Source organism: Canis lupus, chromosome 3 (genome assembly GCF_048164855.1).
Source record: "Canis lupus baileyi chromosome 3, mCanLup2.hap1, whole genome shotgun sequence".
Classification (NCBI taxonomy): domain Eukaryota; kingdom Metazoa; phylum Chordata; class Mammalia; order Carnivora; family Canidae; genus Canis; species Canis lupus.
Genome location: NC_132840.1, coordinates 83,656,195 through 83,678,469, shown reverse-complemented (window position 1 = coordinate 83,678,469; position 22,275 = coordinate 83,656,195). Strand labels below are relative to the sequence as shown.

At 35.7% G+C, this 22,275-nt stretch overlaps 1 protein-coding gene across 9 annotated transcripts in view; it reads left to right on the top strand.

The window, feature by feature from the left end:
• ARHGAP32 (Rho GTPase activating protein 32) overlaps nt 1-22,275 on the top strand; it is a 291,519-nt gene that overhangs the window by 123,869 nt on the left and 145,375 nt on the right. For 7 of the 9 annotated variants that reach the window (XM_072822689.1, XM_072822691.1, XM_072822687.1 and 4 more), the window contains exons 3-5: nt 9,239-9,330; nt 9,941-9,982; nt 10,353-10,437. In XM_072822689.1, coding sequence (XP_072678790.1) covers nt 9,239-9,330; nt 9,941-9,982; nt 10,353-10,437 — 219 coding nt within the window. The remainder of the gene's footprint in view (nt 1-9,238; nt 9,331-9,940; nt 9,983-10,352; nt 10,438-22,275) is intronic. The other 2 variants (XM_072822686.1, XM_072822694.1) reach the window with 1 other exon arrangement.

Sequence of the window (22,275 nt, the reverse complement as noted above, 5' to 3'; positions counted from 1 at the left end):
CCATTTTTTTCCCCTGAATTATTTTTGCATGCTTTTTGCTAGCCTTGTACCTATGTCGTATTGGGATTTTAGTTCTTTGAAGAAAAGGACACTCGGGGGCATTTTGTTAACAGTATATTCATTCTTACGTTGAATGCATTTTGATGTCCTTTGTGAATGCTTATTTTCTGTGACAATTTTGCATCCACCTTTGTTGTTCTTTAGTATTGGCTACTCATTTTGAATAGTTTGCCTTTATGCCCAGTATAGATTTAGCATTACAGTCTTGCTTATTCAACTGATTATGAATGTGCACGTATGTATATGTACCCATGTGTAAATAAGGATGTTATTTGCTGTACCTTTTAAAAATGAGATTTTATATAAAATCATTTATATTTCAAATTACTGGAATTATAGATAAATACAATTATATCTTCATCATTTAGTAATGAATGTCTTGGAGCTGAGTTTGGGATTTCCTGCCCTTCTGCTTTGTTCTCTGTAGCAGGAGGTGAATCTCCACAAATTAATTTCCTAGGCTCTCTTGCCACCAGACTTCTGGGTAGGTTTGGCCAGTGGGGAGGCACTGGTAGGAGATTGGAGGGCAGGAAAATGGGAGAAGACCGGTTATTTATTTCTCTTTTTTCTGCTTTGAGATGCAACCGCTGTGGTTCTCGCTCCTACTGCATTAACTCAGGACTTGGCTCAGTGATCAAAAATCCATTTAATTACTAGAACAAGAGTATATCTCATCATAAATATGTTTTTTTCTCTTGTTCTTCCCTAAATTGCCTGTAAATATGAATATCTAGTTTTGTCTATTGGAATTATATTGAGTATCTAATCTCCAATCTCATTTAGTTATAATGGGTTGTTATGTATTTGCATATGGTTGCTGTAAGGTAGGTAGCTGGAAGCAGGTAGCTAACTTGCTTGCTTTCTCTCTTTCCTTCTCTCTTTTTCCCAGTAAAGCTTTCTTCCTTTGTAAAAACAAGACATACTTATATGGAAAATGCAGGGAAGTGAGAAAAAAAGAGACTCACCCATAATGCCATTTCCCACGCCATTGAGATTATTTTGGTATATTTCCTTCTTGACTTCTTACCATGTAGAGAATTTCTAATTTAACACCCATATAAACACGATTTTCTTCTCCAAATTGTTACTTTCAAAGCATATTGCTTTGTTAATATATTCTCTTTTCCCCATCATGTCTGGGAATATAATTTTATACTCATAAACAATCTACAGTTTTATATCTTTTTCTTCTCATTGAACATATACATTCTGCCTCATTATTAAGGTGCTGCAGTGTAGGGAAAACTGAATATTCCCCAGAGTACCTTATGGAAAATGTCATAGGTAAAGGAGTTGGCTGGGTCAGAACTCTGGAAAAGACTGGCTGGTGGACATAGTGAAAGGACACCTGTGAAAGGGGAATAAAAAATGTTACCATAGAGAGGGAAAGGAATGAAGTTTATTTCTCCTTGTAGGGGAAATCAATGAGAGAGTCTTTTTTCTTTAAGATTTTATTTATTTATTTGAGAGAGAAAATAAGCATGAGTGGGGGGGAGGGGCAGAGGGAGAGGGAGAAGCAGACTCCCCACTGAGCAGAGAACCCAATGCCAGACTTCATCCCAGAATCTTGAAATCATGACCTGAGCAGAAAGCAGATGCTTCACCGGCTGAGCCACCCAGGTCCCGATTGAGGGTCTTGAGAGCTGCAGAATGGGCATGGAACTGTTTGTGGCATGCACATTGAAGTGTATAGGTTGCCAGGGAGAAAGGAGAGTGTTTAGTACATACACTGAGTCAGATCTGTGTACCTCCTGCTGGCTACTAGCCTCACCTGCAGAAATTGTACTTTCTTCCAGGGCTTGCCTTCACATGAGCTTCAGCAGGAGTCTTGGGAGAGTACTGAAGTCAGTGCATTCATTGGCGTCTGGGAGTGCTGGAAATCAAGAGCTTTGGGGGCTTTGCTTCACAGTCCTGGGAAGAGAGAGTTTTACTTATTTACTTATTTTTAAAAGATTTTATGTATCTGAGACAGAGAATGCAAGTGTGTGAGACCTCGAGCTGTGGTGGGGAGGCAGAGGAGGAGGGAGAAGCAGGCTCCCCACTGAGTGAGGAGCCCTTGTGGGGTTGGATCCCAGGACCCTGAGATCATGACCTGAGCCCAAGGCAGACGCTTCACTGCCTGAGCCACCCAGGAGAGAGTCTCAACTGCATGGGAGGTAAAGGAGCATTTAAAGCCTGAGATCATTCAGGAATTTCTAGGGTCTTAAATACCCACATTATTAATATTCATTGTCTGTTGCTGTGTGAGAAATTATCACAAATGTAGGGACTTAATGCTTCTTTGCTGTCTTGCGGTCCTGTAGGTCATAAGTTTGGGCGAGCTGAACTGGGTTTTCTGCTCAGGGTCTTGGTGAGGCGGAAATCAAGGTGTTGGCTGGGTTGGGCTCTCCTCTGAAGACTGAAGAATCTGCTTCCCACATCATGTGGGTTGTGGACAGAATTCTTGTTCCTAGGTCTGAAGTCCTAGTTTCCCTGTTGGCTGCCAGCGGGGGGCTGTGTTCTACTATCAGAGGCTGCCTGAAGTCCTCCTCACTTGGACACTTCAGGCTTCAAAGCCAGCAGCACCTCAAATCCTTATCATGCTTTCAATCTTCTTTGGTTTTCTCTTTTGCTGCCAGCTGGAGAGAACTGCTTTTGAAGTGCTTTTGTGATTAGATTAGGCCCACCTTGACAAATTATTTTAAGATCAACTGACCTGAGACTTGAATGACATCCAAAAAATCTCTTCCCATCATTACCTAGGTTAGTGTTTGAGTAACCAGGAGGTAGGAGTCTTGGCAGGGGTTTGGGGGGAAGGGAGGGTGCCGCCTCTTTAGAATGTTGCTTACCACAGTGTTACATAGTTTTTCACTGTCATGTATGCTTCATAATATAGTTAACTCATGTGATAACCCCAATATTACAAATATTCCAGGAGATTTAAAGCCACTAATGATGGCCTGGGATAAATTTATGTATATAGCGTGTATTGTAATTGATGTTAAATGACAACTCTTAATAAAGAAATTTAAGGACTACATAATACCCTATAATATAGAAGGTATTACGGATGTTTCCTTCATGATTAGGACCTTGAATTTGCTTTATATTTTTCACTTAGATGAATATCGTTATGATGAACGTTGCCGCCTCTTTTTAGTCTTGTATTATGGGGAACTAACTTATCTGAAGAGTTTGAAGATCCCACATTACTTAAAGGAGTTATGTTAATTCCTATTCTAAACAGTAATGTTTAGTGTCTTTTGTGCTATGTCTTTTCAGTCTTAAAAATTTTTAGCCGTTCATATTTTGATAGAAGAGCTATTTCTCATAATTTTTCATTTAAAAAACCAGTTGTCTTCGAACCTCTTTTCTTCTATATGCCTATATTAAATGTAGCAGGTTTGTAATAAAAGTTCAAGTTAAGTACTGTGACTAATGCACTGTGGCATGTTGTTTCTTCTTTATTGGTCTCCATTTCCTCTTTGCAGTGGAATGGCTGACTTGAGATTTTTCAGTGCTCTGTATGTTAAATACCTTTTCATACCCTCTTTTTCTCCTTAAACATCTGTAATACCTGTTAGCATTCTGCTGGTATCTTTTAAGATGAACTTTATAGACTTTGGAAGAAGATAGTCGCACACATAGGTAAGACAAAAGGTATGGGCATTGTGCTGGGCTGCCTTTCGAAGTATCCAGCGTTATGGTTCTGTATCAGGACACCGTGTGTTACACTACTGTTAAATCACTTCAGGTTACCAGGTCATGGGAGACCTTTACTTGAATTTGGGATCAGGAGAAGAGGCATTTGAAAGATTCCTTGAAGATCTGTACCAGTGGTAGGAATGGTGGGATCTTTTTCTGGGTTAGGGAGCTGTGAAGCCCAGATAGGGTAAAACATTGCCAGTTCCTGTTTTTGTATGTTTTCAGTATCAAATAATGTTTTCCTGAAATGGATGAACTGTTCCCTTATGTGGTTTGACTGGTTCAGATTATGGAGAAACAAATACTGTCCTTGTTATGGATGCCACATTTTTTAAAAACTGTGTTAGCTTTTTACCAGTGAGGATATACTTTTTGGCTTATAGTTAGCTTGTGGTTAATTAAGTACAGACCTTAGATCTTGTTACGTGACTTCTTGTCAAACAGAGTGTGCCCCCTTTCCCATCGTGCTTATGCAATTGAGTTGCAAAAATAATTTCAAAGCTTTAATTTTCATTCTTCACGAACTTCATAGTAATCTTAGTTTGTCTTTGAAGCCTGTTAAAATCTCTTCAACTTCTGTCACTCAGTATGTTAGTGTCCCTTTTAGTTTTCTTCTATCTATAAATTTGATAAATATGTCATATGTTTTCATTTGTCTTTTATGAAAAGCTTGAGAAATTTCAGAATAAAAGAGCCCTATCATCTGCTCCCTTCTTCCTGTTGTGTAGTGATTTGCCATATAATTAACACTTAACATTTTTGAGTTTTTAATCAGCTCCAAATTTGTCTAACTGTATTATAATACTGAATTACCATTTTAAAACTCTATCCATGGGCATATCACAGAAGACTCCGCTATATGCAGGCTGTAGTTAAGTTTCAGTGTGCCTTCTGCATTTGCCTGGTCTATCATTCTAGCAGCTTTAGTTAAAACCCCCCACCACCAAAAAAGAGGGAAATGATGAGTGTTTCTACTTAATTTCTTTAATTTACATTTGTATCTCTTATGCTGAAAACCTTAGTTTTTTTTTTTTGAAAACCTTAGTTTTTAATGACAGTAATTAGTTATTTGCTTTCATCTTATACTTTTAATAATTTCAAAATAATAATGCAGATCTTACCAAAAATACATTGTTTCCCTTTATCTCTAGGAAGGTATATCCTAGTTGAGATATATTACTTTGCATTACTGCCATTTGAAGTAATTACAATAGTAGATTTTCAGTTATTAAGCCATTCTTTTATTCCTGAGATAAATTCAAACTCAGAACATTGACTTTGTTTCCAGATGTTAAATCAATATTACTTTCCTGGGATTTACCTCATCATGGTGTTTTCTTTTTTTGAATCTATTGTGTGTATTACATACTCTGTATGTAATATGTCTCTGGTGGCTCTCAGGATACTTCTTTTATATTGGTTGTGAACAGCTTGATTATGATGTGTTGTTTTGTGGTTTTCTTTGATTCTCTTATTTTATTTTTGCTGATCTTGAATCTGTAAACACGTATCTTTGAACATATTTGTTATGTTTTTGTGAATTAGAATTATTACTTTAGATGTTTTTTTTTCCCGTGACAGTGTTTATTCTCGATGTGTATCTGTGAATCTATTTGTATTTTTCAATCTTTTAAAACATGTAAAATATCTGCTCTTCAGATTGCATAATTTCTTTTTGTTAGATTCACTTACTCTTTTCCTCTTATCATTTCCATTTTGCTGTTGAGCCAAGTCAGTACTTTTTATTTCAGATACTGCATTTTTCAGTTTTGAAATTTTTATTTGATCTTTTTTCATTTACATTTTTCATCAAGGAATTTTTACCTTTAGATTGGTTTCAATGTCTAATGCAGTGTGCTTATTGTATATATGTTTTAAAATCTTTGATAAGTCCAACGTCTGCTTCATTTCACATTTGGCATTTCTTGATTATCTTTTCCTTTGGGAATTGCTCACATTGTACTGGTTTTGTTGTATCTAGTAATTTTGGATTGCATCACTGACATTTTGAATATTATGTTGTGGACTGACTCCACTAATGTCCTTTAGAGAATGTAGAGAATGTTGACTTTGTCTTATCAGGCAGTAGCCTGGTTGGGTTCAGATTGAACTTTCTCTTTGTACTTCCTTAGGTGGTGGCTTTAGCATCAATTCACTTTGACAGCCTTTGCTGTGTTCTTACTTTCATTAGCTACTAAAGGATGCTTTTCCTAATTTCTCTGACTGGAAGGATGGAATCTCCAAGAGTTTTAGCCTCTGGCATCACATGTACTTTTTCCTGACTGGGCTACTATTAGGTCTAAGTAGTGAGAGACAAAGGAAAACAATAAGAAGTATTATCTCTACAATCTTTATATAACAGGCTCCTTTTTAAAAAAACTGTTTCTCTACTCAGAAGAATGGGTTTTCATGCAGAATCTTATATGCCCATGCTCTAGCTCGAGTGATGTGAGTTCTGTCCTTGGGCCAGGTTGGAAGAGATAAAAGAGGGGAGAAAAATCTCTTGACTCTTTCCTCCACATCCAGGGGGCAGTTTTCAAGTCCTTTGGCCAGAAAGTTGGACTTCCCTAAGAGTTTTTCTGACTCACCTGTTACATCCTGATTCAGCCTGTCCTTGGGTCAATCCTAGAGGTAACAGAGCGGGGAAAAAACCAGAAGCACACTGCCACTGTATTTGTCACTCTTCAGGTTTTGAATGTTTCCAAATTTGCGTGCTCTTCTTAAATTTTTTAGAGCTCTCGAGTGGTTGCATGTTTATATTATAATTCATTTTGTTATCTTTAGAGTTTTTATTGTAAATAGTGGAAGAGGCTAGAAACCTCATATTCTTTTTTTTGAATAAATTTTGCTTGATATAGGATTCTGTGTTGACACTTGTTTACAAATGCAATTGAACGTGCTTAGTCCAAATGTTCTGCTTTTATTCTATTTATTCCTATGAATGTAATGTATATTCTTATTTTTTCCTTCGGCAGCTATTAAGATTTTCTCTTTATCAGTGCCTTTCAGCCGTCTTATTGTGATAGGCCCTATGTTATTCTTAAGTGTTTAGCAGACTTCAGATTTATGGAGTTTTTTTGGATCAGTGTGTTTATAATCACCATAAAATTTGTAAATTTTTTATCAATTATTTTTTCAAAAATTTTTTCTATTCCTCTTCTCCTTCTTAACCCCCTACTACTGTCCCCAGGGAGAGCATTTTCCTCTTTTTTTTTCCCCTTCAGTTACATGTATTGTTCTGTTTTGTTTTCTAGTTACATGTATGTTGAGTGGCTTTATATTGTTTCATATCTCACTGAGACTTTTGATCTTTTTCTCTTACAAAAACTAAACGAAACAAAAATTTTTGTGCATTGTTTTCTTGCCACTTCTTTAAGTTCACTAATCTTTTCTTCTTCTGTATCTAATACAGACATATCGTGGAGACATTGCTGGTTTGGTTCCAGACAGCTGCAATAAAGTGAATATTGCAAAAAAGCGAGTCAAATGAAGTTTTTTCATTTCCAAGTGCATGTTAAAGCAGTGTTTACATTACACTGCATTCTATTAAGTGTGCAATAGCATTATGTCCCAAAAGCCGAGATTCATATCTTAATTAAAAAATGCTTTATTGCTAAAATAATACTCCTTACATGTGTATTAGGGACAATGGCCTTTCTAGCACAGGGAGCTTTTTATCAAGACAGTTATTATTTTAATTCCCAGTCTACCAAATAAAGTTAGCACCATTAACCAACTATGTCCAGTTACCTTTTTATACTCTCTTATTTTTAAGTCAGTTTATGAATAATTTACAGAATAACTAGTGAAATTCCACTTTATTAGACATTTTAATAAGAATTTAAGCACAGGGCAGCCCGGGTGGCTCAGTGGTTTAGCGCCACCTTCAGCCCAGGGCCTGATCCTGGGATCGAGTCCCACGTCAGGCTCCCTGCATGCAGCCTGCTTCTCCCTCTGCCTGTGTCTGCCTCTCTCTCTCTCTCTCTCTCTCTCTCTGTATTTCTCATGAATAAATAAATAAAATCTTTAAAAAAAAAGAATTTAAGCACAGCAAACCTCTTTATGTCAGGTAAATTTTGGTGCACAAACTTCATAAACAATGAGAGATTATGTTACACAGTATTTTAGCAAAATGAGGTGATCTAGATAGTTGCAGAATATTGTGTCTTTTCAGTTGAATATTGTGTCTTTTCAGTTGAATGAGTGACTAGAGGAAACTATTTTTTTGTCCTTCAAAATATGTTGTTCACTCATAATTTTTAAACTATACAATATTCATCTAGGATATTATCAGCTAGAGATGTCATTTACATGATCAGTTTCACCACAATTTTATTTTACTTATTTTTAAATATTTTATTTATTTATTCAAGAGACACAGAGAGAGAGAGAGAAGCAGGCTTCATGAAGGGAGACCGATGTAGGACTCGATCCCGGGTCTCCAGGTTCATGCTCTGTGCTGAAGGTGGTGCTAAACTGCTGAGCCATCCAGGCTGCCCTCATCACAATTTTAGAGTCTAGAGTTAGAGTTACCCCTTCTTCGTGTATCCCAAACAACCAGTCTGTTCTCTGTGTGTTTGGTTTTTGCTGTTTTTTTTTTTTTAAGAATTTACATATACGTGAGATCATATGGTATTTGTCTTTCTCTGTCCAACTTATTTCGCTTAACATAATACCCTCTAAGTCCATCCTTGTTGCCATTGGCAAAATTTCATTCTTTTTAATGGCTGAATAGTATTCTGGGGTGGTGTGTGTGTGTGTGTGTGTGTGTGTGTGTGTTAGCCCATCTTTGTGAATCTTCTCTTTCCCATATTATTTTTCCCTGTTGCATCCTGTGGCATTGGGTATAATAACTCAGTTTTTCTGTTACAAGTCATAGATTATATACTGTAAATTAGTTTTTTTATGATTGATATTTGGATTTACTGTTTATTTTGCCCAGAATATGAAGAACCTTTTGACCTTCAGTTTTTGTTTTTTAAACTCATGCAGCTGGAATGTGTCACTAGAATTAAAAAATCATGTCTGAAAACTGGCAGCCACAAGAGTAAGCTGGAATTATAACATAGATGTCACTTTGAATTTTGATGTTAGAAATGCATGTTGTGATCTTCCATTTATTTCTGTACTGCCATTTTAACTTTTATTTATCACCATAACCAAGGTTATTTTTTTCCAGTTCCCTGGGGGAGATTTTAGTTTGTTTTGAGGCAGATAATAGCTGATTTTGAAACTTGATTGTAAGAGTAAGGCAATTCTTACTTCACAGAGAATTTTTCCTTATGCACTAAAGTTAAGTATTTTAATTAGGTGAATATTTTTTTCCTTATTTTTAGTAAATAAGACTTGTAAGTGACAATTTTAAGAAGAGATTATTAGTATGTATTGCTGTTGGTACAGTCAGCAGAACTATTAAAATTATAATCTGCTTTTTAAAACCTATTTATACTAAAGGAATAGTCCTAAATCTTTTGTTTTTATTTTTTTTTTTAAGGCAAGAGGAGCAGATGTTCCAGAGATTCCTGGAGATCTTAGTCTTAAGACATGTGGCAGTACAGCCAGTATGAAGGTTAAACATGTGAAAAAGTAAGTATAATTTTACAGTGGATTTTAAATGAATTTCTCTAAATGGGAGTCAGTTTTTTGGTTCTCTTAAAAACTTTTAGATTTCTTACTAAATATGTTCTTACTGTCCATACATTAAATTATACTGTAAGCCTTAATTTTGACTTAACAATTAGTGGAGTAGGGCTGAAGATTATCTACTTGTCTAAAAATATATTTTAATTTTGTTCTTGTAACAACTTTATGTCACTGGCTATTAGATTGCATTTGTTCAATAGGAATAAGCTAAGTGTTGTCTGTCTTGGTGCCCTTGATACATGTTCTCATTCATTTAGAAAAATCAGCTTTGTTGTGTGAGTTATGGGATCGCTGTATCTCAGCTCTGTCTGAATTGGATGCTAGTAATTGACTCTTACATAAAATACCTGAAGGTATCCCATTTCAGTTTTCAACAGAAAAACCATTCTATACTTTCCCACTGAAGCCTTAATACCCTCCCCCCAACCCATAAGGCTGGTATTATAAAACAAAACCAGAAAAACCATCTTTTCATCTGGTAGGGGGTTAGGGAGCTATGTTTTCATTGTAAATAGAGAAAAGACAAAGATAAAAATATTCATTCTGCATCCAGACCCACCAATCCAGGACTGATGGGCTGCGACAACATTCACAGGTAAAATCTGGTTTTCTATTTTGTTGGGAATGCTGCTTCTGATTAGAAGTTGGCTCTCACGGTTTTCATAACATTCACTGAAGGTGTAGATTTTCTATGGGCATTGCCTTGGGTCAAGATTAGGAGAGTGTAGTGATGCTTTTTAATTTTTGTTTTGTGTTGTTTTTGACCTGTGCATTAAATGTAATTTTCATTTGGTTCACTGTATTTCTGGAAAGGTTTGTGTGGATATATGTGTGCTCATGCGCATGTGCTTATTAAAATAGTTTTGCTTGCATGAGCTCTTCAACCCATTTTATTTTTTCCTTAGGTTTAATAATTTGGCTATTTTAGTATCTTGCATCTCACTTAGTTGTTTCATGTACTTCAGGTTACCCTTCACTAAAGGTCACTTTCCGAAGATGGCTGAATGTGCACATTTCCATTATGAGAACGTTGAGTTTGGCAGCATACAGGTATATTTGAAATATTTCCTGCATACTGAATTAAGATATACCTATATCTCTATTCTCTTCTATATTTCTTTTTTTAATCTATGTGTCTGAGAGAGAATACTTAGAAGTAGTTTTTTTCTATTAGTGTGTCGTTGCTTGATGTGAAAACTTTTATTTTCTTCTGTTGACTAATACTTGATGCCTGATGACAACTATTTCAATTGAAAATTGTATGATAGGATCAGAATTTCTATTAGATTCCTAGACAAAGTTTGCCATTGTTTTAGCATGAAGTATTCTAGTTGTTAACGGACTCTTATGTGGGATCACAGTAATAATGGTTAAATCCAAGTAGGAGTGAAGTGGGGGGGATGTAATAATGGAAGTTTTGTTTTGATATTTTTTTCTTATTGTGAGGTATAGTGTGTAAGTATATATATGCTTATAAAGCATATGCATGTATACATATATGTCATATACATATGTACATTTTCTTTTTTCTTTTTTTTTTTTTTCATATGTACATTTTAAAGTCCAGGCTAAGAAATAGAAATTTCCTGGGTATCCTTTCTGTGTTGTATTTGCCTTCTCTGCCCTAAAGATTACTAATACCATGACTTTTATAATATTCATTATAATCTTTTATAATCTTACTCTCTATATCCCAAATCAACATGATGTTTAGTTTGCTTCTTTTTGAATTTTATATAATTGGAATTACTTTAGTCCATTTAGCAAATACTGAGCAAGTACTATATACCAGGCACTGTTGTAGGTGCTTTGGCTATTTTAGTGAGCAGCAACCACAACCCAAACCAAAGACCTGCTCTTAAAGAGCACAGAGGATGGCTGAGAAGATAAGAGCTATGGTAAAAAGGTAGAATATGATAAGAAGGACCAGGGGCACTGGGGGTAGGTTGAAATACCAAATCTGGGCAGGTTTCACTATTGAGTGTATTCTTTCTTCTTTCATTTAACTTTGTGAAATTGATCCCTGTAGATGTCTGTAGTAGATTCAGTTTGTTCACTATTGTATATTAATCTGCAGCATGAATATGTCACAAGTAATTTATCCATTCTTTTTGTTTGAAATTTGAATGGTCAGTTTTGACCTTTGTGAGCATTATTGTACACAAATCCTGGTCATATATGCAGGAATTTCTCATGGATACCTAGGAATAGAATTTCAGGGTTATAGCAGACCCACAGATCCAGCTTTACTAAGTAAAGCCAAACTACTTTTTATTTTTTTATTTTAATTTTTTTTATTTTTAAAGGTTTTATTTATTTATTCATGACAGATACAGAGAGAGAGAGAGGCAGAGACACTGGCAGAGGGAGAAGCAGGCTCCACGTAGGGAGCCTGATGTGGGACTGAATCCTGGGACCCCAGGATCATGCCCTGGGCTGAAGGTGGCGCTAAACTGCTGAGCCACTGGGGCTGCCCCCAAACTACTTTTTAAAGTGATTTGTTAATTTATACCCCCATAAACAATAAATGAGAGTTGCTGTTCTATATCTTTGCCAACTTTTGATTGATGCTTATCAATTTTCCCCATCTAATGGGGATTTTAATGTCTCTCATTGTTTTTTAATTTACAGTCTTCTGATTTCTAATGCAGGTATTTTCAGATATTTATTGGGCATTTGAGATTTCTATTTCTTGAAACTCTAAATTGGGTCTATTGCTCATTTTGTTTTATAAATTTGCTTGTATTTTCTTATTCATTTATGAGAATGCTTTACATATTTTGGATGTTCTTTCATGTTGCATCTAGCCCTTTTTTATTTTTGTATACGAAAACACCTTCTCCCACATGATAGCTTGTTATTTCATTTTCTTTATGCTGCTCTCATTGTACAGGCTTCATTTATTTTATTCTTTATTTCATGTATTTTATGTAGTTATATGAAGCACAAACCTGGCTTATAGTTTTTCTGTCAAATTTAAAATGTGCTCCCTTGCTCTGAAGTTATGAAATTGTTTTCCTATTTTTTCTGTAAATTTCATAATTTTGTTTTTGTTTTGTTTTGTTTTAAAAGATTTTATTTATTTATTCATGAGAGACACACAAAGAGAGAGAGAGAGAGAGAAGCAGAGACACAGGCAGAGGGAGAAGCAGGCTCCATGCAGGGACCCTGACATGGGATTCGATCCCGGGTCTCCAGGATCACGCCCTGTGCTGAAGGTGGCGCTAAACTGCTGAGCCACCCAGGCTGCCCAATTTGAATGTTGAGGTTACTTGGAATTCTTATTTATAAATAAAGTGATATTAAAAATCCCTAGTGTGACAACAGTCAGAATGGATGTTAACCATACACTGGAGCTGAGTGCTAATGGCCTTCTTTGTGATGCAGTGTCCCTCTAGTTGTATGGATCATTGGTGGTCCACTATTTCAATATATTCTGTGGTACCCACCAGTCTTTTTTGAAAGGAGTCTATTTTATTATTATTTAAAAATATGACTATATTAGAGTTCTCTGGTGATACAGAACCAATTTATATGTGTGTATGTATGTGTGTGTATATATATAGAGAGAGAGAGAGAAAGAGGGAGAGCGAGAAAGAGAGAGAGATATTTATGTTAAGGAATTGTTTTGTGATTGTGGAGACATGATTAAGTTCAAAATCTCCAGAATAGACTGAAAAGTGAGGGAAGGGTTGATACTGCAATATGAGTCCAAGGGAAGTCTGCTGGTAGAGTGCACTCTTCAGGGGAGGTTATTTATTTTTTTCTGTTAAAGACTTTCAGCTGACTGTACGAGGCCTATCCGCATCATGGAAAACAATCTGCTTTACTCAGTCTGTTGACTTAAATGTCAATCTCATCTAAAAAATAATGTCCCAGAATTATTTGAATAATGTTTGACCAGGAGTTAATGTTAAAATTAATAATCATAGTCCACTCTGCCAACTTGGCATTCCTTAAACTATACTAAATCTCTAACAATTTAAAGGGTCATGCTTCTGCCTAACATCATGATCACCTATTTTTTACAACTAGAAATATTCTAAGCATCTTCCCAGAAGAGGATGCAAAATCCTTGGGTAATTGACTCTTCTTGATATCCTATAACAAATACTATGATGTAATGTTAAAAATACCAAAGTACAATGATATAAATCTTACATAAGGTGAAGAGAGAAGAAAACAAAGATACTTACTATGACACACACATACATATTCATATCCAGAATAAGTAGATAATAGTCCTGGCAATTATGGTCTTGGCTTGTGTAACTGGTCATGTGGCTGTAGCTGGTATTATAGCTACCTTCTTCTGCTTCACCTTCAGTATTCCCTTTGTCCTGAGAAGAATCTCAGCTGGTGGTGATTCTTTACCTGGTGGGGTGACCCTTACCTCTATTCCGGGTCTGGCCATCAATAGCCCTGACTGAATTGGGTTCTGGTAATTTCCCATTGTGTTCAGTGGAAGGGCAGTGATACCAAGGAATGCCCTAAGGGAGCTCTAGTATTTCAGATGTATACTTCTTTACCTCTAATGTAGAGTAGCAGAATCAGCCATTCCAGCTCACACTAAAACTCATTATCTTTGCCTGTTGATTTAGAAGCATAAGGAGCCCAATGTGGCCAGTGTTAGGTTTACTTCCAGGTCAGTAGAAATGTTATTTTGTCTTGTGGAAGCATTCCTACCTTTAGAACTAAGATGTCTAGGTTAGTAGAGCACACAGTTTTAGGGCCGGGAAGCACACATTTTGCTAGTGAGTCACTATGAGTCTCATTGAGTGGTCCCACTCCCATTTCTACCCCTTGATTCCTGGTTCTCCAATCTGATCAGCTTTAAAGACACTAGTGAGTCTGTTTCCAATAGTAAAGAGAGGATGGATAATCTGTGGCATGATGGGGGATAGAGATAACACAAAATATCACCAAGGGATACTTACAATCAAATACTTAGAAGAGATGAAGTTCTGGGTGACCATGTATTTGAGATCTTTGAACATTTTTCCATACTGATAGTAAATTAGAATTTCATTTCCCTCATGGTTAGTGATGTTGAACATTTTCTCATGTCTCCATTGTCCAATTGTAGATCTTCTTTGGAGAAATGTCTGTTCAAATCCTTTACCCATTTTGTATTTGTTTGTTTGTTTTAAAGATTTTATTTATTCATGAGAGAGACACAGAGAGTGAGAGAGGCAGAGACACAGGTAGAGGGAGAAGCAGGCTCCATGGAGGGAGCCTGACGTGAGACTCGATCCCAGGTCTCCAGGATCATACCCCGGGCCGAAGGTGGTGCCAAACCGCTGAGCCACCCAGGGATCCCCTGTTTTTATTTTTATTTTTATTTTTATTTATTTTTATTTTTATTTTTATTTTTATTTTATTTTTATTTGAGTTTTAGGACTTCTCTATATAACCTATCTGTATCTTTTGATCTAAAGATGGTCTTCTGGATGGCATATAGGTGGACTATATTTTTTCAATTCATTCTGTCATCTCTATCATTTTTTTTAAAGATTTTATTTATTCATAAAAGGCACAGAGTCAGAGAGAGAGAGAGAGAGAGACAGAGACAGAGACAGAGACATAGGCAGAGGGAGAAGCAGGCTCCATACAGGGAGCCTGATGTGGGACTCGATTCCAGGACCCTGGGATCATGACCTGAATTAAAGGCAGATGCATAACCAACTGAGCCACCCAGGTGGTCCTGTTTTATTTATATTAGAGAGAGAGAGAGAGAGTACCCAAGAGTGAGGAGCAGAAGGAGAAGGAAGGGGAATCTCAAGCAGACTGCCTGCTGATTGTGGAGCCCGATTCAAGGGTGGGGGGAGGCTTAATTTCATGACCCTGAAATCATGACATGAGCCGAAATCAAGAGTTAAGTGCTCAACCAATTGTGCCACCCAGGTGCCCCTATTTCTTGGGTTTTTGACTCTAGCCATTCATATAGGTATAAGGTGATGTCATTGTGGTTTTGATTTGCATTTCCCTGCTGCTTAGTGATGTTGAGCATCTTTTTATTTGTCTGTTTGCTGTCTGTATGTCTTTTTCGGAAAAATGTCCATTCAGGTACTTTGCCCATTTTGTAATTGATTACTTTTTTATGTGTGTGTTGAGTTGTATAAATTCTTTATATATTTTGAGTATTAATCCTTTATTACATATATCATTTGCAACTACTTTCTCCACTCAATAGGTTGCCTTTTGTTTTATTGATTATTTCTTTCACTGTGCAAAAGCTTTTTATTTTGGTAGAGTCTCAATAGTTTGTTTTTGCTTTTGTTTCCCTTGCCTGAGGATATATCTAGAGAAATGTTAAGGCCTGTGTCAAAGAAATTGCTGCCCATATTTTTTTTCTAGTTTTATTATTTTAGGTCACATGTCAGTCTTTAATCCATTTTGAGGGTTTCTTTTTGGGTATGTATGCTATAAAAAAGTGGTCCAGATTCATTCTTTTGTATATGGCTATTCAGTTTTCCTAGCACCATTTATCACCTCCTTTGTCAGAGGGTAGGTTTATTTCTGGGTTGTCTATTTGTGGCTGTTTTTGTGCTAGTACCATACTGTTTTGCTTACTACAGCTTTGTAGTATATTTAAAAATCTGTGATTGTGATGCCTCCAGCTGTGTTATTCTTTTTCAAGGTTGCTTTCGCTGCCATCTCTTTCTTCTTATTATTCTTTTTTCTTTTAAGTTTTATGTATTTATTTGAGAGAGAAAGAATGCATGCTCTTGTGAGTTGGGGTAGAGGGAGGGGGAGACAGAGAATCTTCAGCAGACTCCCCGCTGAGCATGGAAACAGCAATTAGAGTTCAGAGCACAGATTCTTTGGTGAATGTAGGACAAGGTCTTTTTTTTTTTTTTGCTTATTCCAAGCTGATTGCACACTGCTCCTTTAGTGTGTGCATGGTTTCCTTGAATGCTGAGGGATTGGGGATAGGTAGCTGCTACGGTGCTAACAGGTGAAATGGACTGAAATTAGCTGCAATTTACTCTCCAGAACTTTCTCTGGAAGTTGCAGGCCTTCCGTAGACTTCCAGGGTCATAAAATAATTGCATCAGACAGATTCTGCTGACTGTGCCATCTAGGCAACTGTTGCCTACGTGGGAGAGTCCTGGTGCTTTCCTACTCCACCATTTTCCTGGAACCCTAACTTGTTTTTTTAAGATTATTTATTTATTTATTTATTTGAGAGAGAGAGTGAGAGCATGAGTGGGGAGAGGAGCAGAGGGAAAGGGGCAGGTAGACTCCGTGCTAAGCATGGAGCCTGCCCCGGGGCTTGATCTCAGGACCCTGAGTCAGATGTTCAGCTGACGGAGCCACTCAGGTGCCCTGAATCCTTATGTATATTTAATATAAGATTGACAATATGTTCTGAGGGGGAAATAAGTATGAAACTTGGTTAAATGTGTCTGGAGCAAGTCATCAACTTTATGCTTGGCAACTATTATATCCTCATAGATTGTTCATGCTGCCTGTTGACTCACTTGTTGCTTTTAATATGTCCCAAATGTTGACATTCTGTAGTTACCATACTTTGTTTTTCACTCTGACCTTAAGAATTTCTCTTACACTTATGGATTTCTTGTGTTTGTATTTCTAGCTCTTTCTACTCTCCACATACTGAAAATCCGTAGCTGCAGTAGCCATTATATCCTAGAAGATGTCACTGAACATGAAATTTTTAAAATCCAGGTGGAATTATGTTTGACTTTAAGACTTTCATTTCATAAAATGAAAATAAGTTTTCTTAATCTAATGTTAAAAATTCTGATCTTCAGTTTTATTTAGACCATAAAACACAGTTGCTTATAGAATAATTTAGATATAAGGGTTCATTTGGGCCAATAATTTTATTGGTTTATTTATCATATAACCTACAGAGGAAATTTTCATAATCTCTTCTTTGAATTCTAGTGTTGTATATCTAGCTGACTGCTCAGTATCTTCTCTTGGATGACTAATCAGCATCTCAAATTTAGCATGCCTAGAACAATCTCTCCTCAGACCTGCTCCTCTTGCTGTCTTGTCCATGTTGTTAAATAGTAAACCTGTCTTTCCAGTTCCTAAGACCAGACAAAATCTTGGAACCATCTCTCTGTTACTCTTCATATTCAGTCCATCAGCAAAATTCTTGGCTCTATCTTTAAAATAAATTTAAAAAAATTCTGTTGGATAATTGAATTTAAACAACCAACAACAAAAATTCTATCTTTAAAAGAAATAAAATAAAATTTAAAATAAATTTAATTTATATATATATTTATAAATTTAATTGCAAATGAATTTCAAATAAATAAATTTAAAAGAAATCTGACTACATTACCTGTTTCTCTTTTATCTACTGTGGTCATTTGTTATATTTATTTATTTATTTAGAAAAATATTTTATTTATTTATTCATGAGAGACACACAGAGAGAGGCAGAGACATGGGCAGAGGGAGAAGCAGGCTCCTTGCAGGGAGCCCGAGATGGGATTCGATCCCAGACTCTAGGATCACAACTGGAGCCGAAGGCAGACACTCAGCTGCTGAGCCACCCAGGCATCCCTACTGTGGTCATTTTTGAGGGGTTATTTCAAAAGCCTTATTTGGCACACTGTAAGAAAGAGTCTTTTAAATATAAATCGGATCATGTTACCATTTCAAAACCCTCCAGTTACTTCTCATCTTCTTCATGGCAAAAGTCAAATTTCTTAACATTTCCTAAAAGGATTTATAAGATCTGCCCTTAACCTGTCTGACCTCATCTCTTAATTCTTTTACTTCTTTGCTGAGACATAGTGCTTTTTGGCCATAGTTGCTCTTCATCCAATGTCCAGGCTCCCTTCTTAGGACCTCTGGACTTTTCTGTTTCCTCTACTTGGAAAGGCTCTTCTCCCTGGATAGTCACATGACTTACTATCTTCCCTTCTTTGAATTTCTTTACTGAAATGTTATCTTCTCAGAGAGTGTACATTCTCTAAATAAAATTGCAACTCCTGGTTACCTGCATTCCTTATCTCCACCCATAGTTAATTTTTTCTCCATAAAACCAACATCTGGCATGCTAATTATTATTATTTATTCTGTTTTTTCCACCTCAGCATAAAATAGTGCCTGACACATAAAAATCATTTGATGAATATTTGTTGAGTGAATGGATAAATGAGTTTATGTAGAAAAATAAAATTTGCTTTAAAAATACTCTTTTAATATTTTAGTTTTTTCAACATTTAAATACTGTTATCTGATAAGAATATATTCTTTATGAGTATATAAATATATATATATTTAAAATGAAACATCAAATAGAATGGATGATGACATGTACAAATGCAACTTTAAATTCCCTTTATGCTCTCTCTTGTTCACTATTATGTGTCTGTCTAGGATTCTTTGTAAAATTTATAGCAATATCTCTAGATACAGTTCTAGCTATAACCATCTATCCTGCTATCTATATCTTTTAAAAAAGTATAGATAGATTGCTAGTATACACACTGCCTTGAAAGTTGCTTTTTTATTTGAAAATGTATCTTGGATATATATTTTTTACTTCAGTAATTTGTATTTATCTTATTATTTTCAATTATATAGTATTTTATTTTATTGTTACACTGTAATTTATTTAATCAGTTCCTTATTGATGGATATCCTAGGTTTTATTGATGTTAGTATATGCATTAAATAAAATCATATTATATGAGTGGTTGGGCCAAGGGTATATACATTTAAAATATTGACAGGTGTTGCTAAGTTTATTTTTGAAATTTGCAAATTTATGCAAGTTGTGTATCATTTTCGATTTCCACTTGATCTATTTTTATTTATTCCTAATTATTAGCTCTTTGGGGGAGATATCTCACTTTTTATTTCTGCAGAACTCAGCACAGTCTTTTAGTGTAGGGGTTCAGTAGTGCTCTTGAATGGAAGACATCTTCATGATGTGTCTGTCTTGTTAGATATGCTGGGAGGTCAGTCATTTAACAAATACTTATTGTGTATTTGTGGTTTTATGGATAAGATGACATTTTTTCTTTTGAGATGTTTAAACTTTTTTTTTGAGATGTTTATACTTAAATGGGAATACTAAAATATGAAAGGACAATTGTATATATTGGAATCAAGATATATTACCTTGAGGTTAATTTCATGTCTTCATTTATTTGTACATATATATTCAGTAAATATGGAGAAATTAACTGTTTTGAAATCTCAGAAAATGCTAAGCAGAGGAGTTGATATTTGATTGATACTTTAAAGGATAGTAGAAATTCTCTTAGTAGGGACTAGGGGGGATCACACAAGCATAGGGTTTGATTGATCAACTTGAGCCTCCCTCCCTCCCTCCTCCCATCTCTCCTTTCTTTCTTCCTTCACTTCTTCCTTTCTTTCTCCATTCGTCCTTTCTTCCTTTTTTCTCTCCCACTCTTCCTTCTTCTCTTACTATTCCTGATCATGCTTTTTGTTATGTTACATTTTGGCGGTTTGTTATTTTGTCATTTTTCTTGAATTCAAAGTTTAGTTCTTTTTTTTTCTTGGAAAAGAGTTGCAAATAACCTGTATGTATGCACTTGCTTGATGTTGGAAAAACTAGTATTATCATAAATCAACGTTGTTAAATATTAATTTACTTTATATATACTTTTCTTGAGAGAAATAAAATTCTGTAGGTATTACTGATATTTTATTCATTTTTAGCCACTGTTTTTTACTAAGTGCATTGAAGTTTGGACATTTTTCCACTAAATAGTGCTTTGAACAACTGCTGCAGGTTTTGATGTAGAAGTGTTGTATTATGTTTTGTTTAGAGTAATTGAAACCTCAAAAAAAAAGATAAATATAAGCAACTTTTAGAAAGGGCTTCTTGTTTTAAGTAAAACTACACGTAGTTTTAAGTTCTGTTTTTTAGTTATAAAGACTTTATTTTTTTTTACTTGGGTAAATTTTAGTTAACATATATGCAGTACAGTATTGGTTTCAGGACTAGAAGTCAATGATTTATCACCTACATACAACACCCAGTGCTCATCATAAAAAGTGCCCTCCTTAATACTCATCACCTGTGTCTAATGCATCTGTCCCCTCCCTCCATCAATCCTCAGTTTATTCTCTATCATTAAGGGTCCCTTATGGCTTATTTCCCTCTCTCTTTTTTTTCTTTTCCCTCTTCCATACGTTCATCCGTTTTCTTTGCTAAATTCCACATATGAGTGAGATCATATGGTATTTGTCTTTCTCTGATTTATTTCACTTAGCATAATACACTCTAGCTCCATCCATGTTGTTGCAAATGGAAATATTTCATTTTGTGATCGTTGAGTAATATTCCATTGTATGTGTATATACCGTATACATCTTCATCCATTCATCAGTCGATGGACATTTGGCCTTTCTCCATAGTTTGACTACTGTTGATAACGCTGCTATAAATATCTGGGTGCATGTACCCCTTCGAATTTGTATTTTTGTATCCTTTGGGTAAGTACCCAAAGCGGTGCAATTGTGCAGTTGCTGGATTGTAGGGTAGTTCCATTTTTAACTTTTTGAGGAACCTCCAAACTGTTTTCCAGAGAGGCTGCACCAGTTGGCATTCTCATCAACAGTGCAAGAGGGTTCTCCTTTCTCCACATCCTTGCTTATACCTGTTGTTTCTTAACTTTAGCCATTCTGACCAGTGTGAGGTGGTATCATCATGGTTTTGATTTGTATTTCCCTGATGATGAGAGATGCTGAACATCCTTTCATGTGTCTGTTAGACATCCTGATGTCATGTTTGGAAAAGTGTCTTTTGTGTCTTCTGCCCATTTCTTCACTGCATTATTACTATTTTTTCTTGGGTGTTGAGTTTGATAAGTTCTTTATAGATTTTGGACACTAAACCTTTATCAGATATGTCATTTGCAAATATCTTTTCCCATTCTGAAGGCTGCCTTTTAGTTTGGTTGATAGTTTCCTTTGCTGTGCAGAAGCTTTTTATTTTGATAAAGCCCCAATAGTTTATTTTGCTTTTGTTTCCCTTGCCTCTGGCGACGTGTCTAGTAAGAAGTTGCTATGGCAGAGATCAAAGAGGTTTCTGCCTGTGTTCTTTTCTAGGATTTTGATGGTTTCCTGTCTCACACTGAAGTCTTTCATCCATGTTGAATTTATTTTTGTGTATGGTGTAAGGAAGTGGTCCAGTTTCATTCTCCCAATGTGGCTATCCAGTTTTCCCAACACCATTTGTTGAAGAGACTTTTTTTCCATTGCATATTCTTTCCTGTTTTGTTGAAGAGTGGTTGACATATAGTTGTGGGTCCATTTCTGGGTTCTCTATTCTATTCCATTAATCTATGTGTCTGTTTTTCTGCTAGTACCATTTTGTCTCGATGACCACAGCTTTGTAATGTAGCTTGAAATCTGGAATCGTGATGCCTTTAGCTTTTTCTTTTTCAAGATTGCTTTAGATATTTAGGGCCCTTTGTGGTTCTATACAAATTTTAGGATTTTTTATTCTAGCACTGTGAAAAGTGCTGGTGGTATTTTGATAGGGATTTCATTAAATGTATTGCTTGTTTAGTATAGACATTTTAACAATGTTTGTTCTTCCAGTCCATGGGCATGGAATGTTTCTCCATTTCTTTGTGTCCTCTTCAATTTCTTTCCTAAGTGTCCTATAGTTTTCAGAGTATAGGTCTTTTACCTTTTTAGTTAGGTTAATTCCTAGTATCTTACTGCTTTTGGTGCAATTGCAGATAGGATTGATTCCTCCATTTCTTTTGCTGTTGTTTCATTTTTGTTGTATAGAAATGCAACAGCTTTCTGCCCATTGATTTTATATCCTGCAACTTTTTTGAATTTGTGTATTAGTTCTAGCAATTTTTTGGTGGAGTCTATGGTTTTCTATAAAGAGTTATGTTGTCAGCAAAT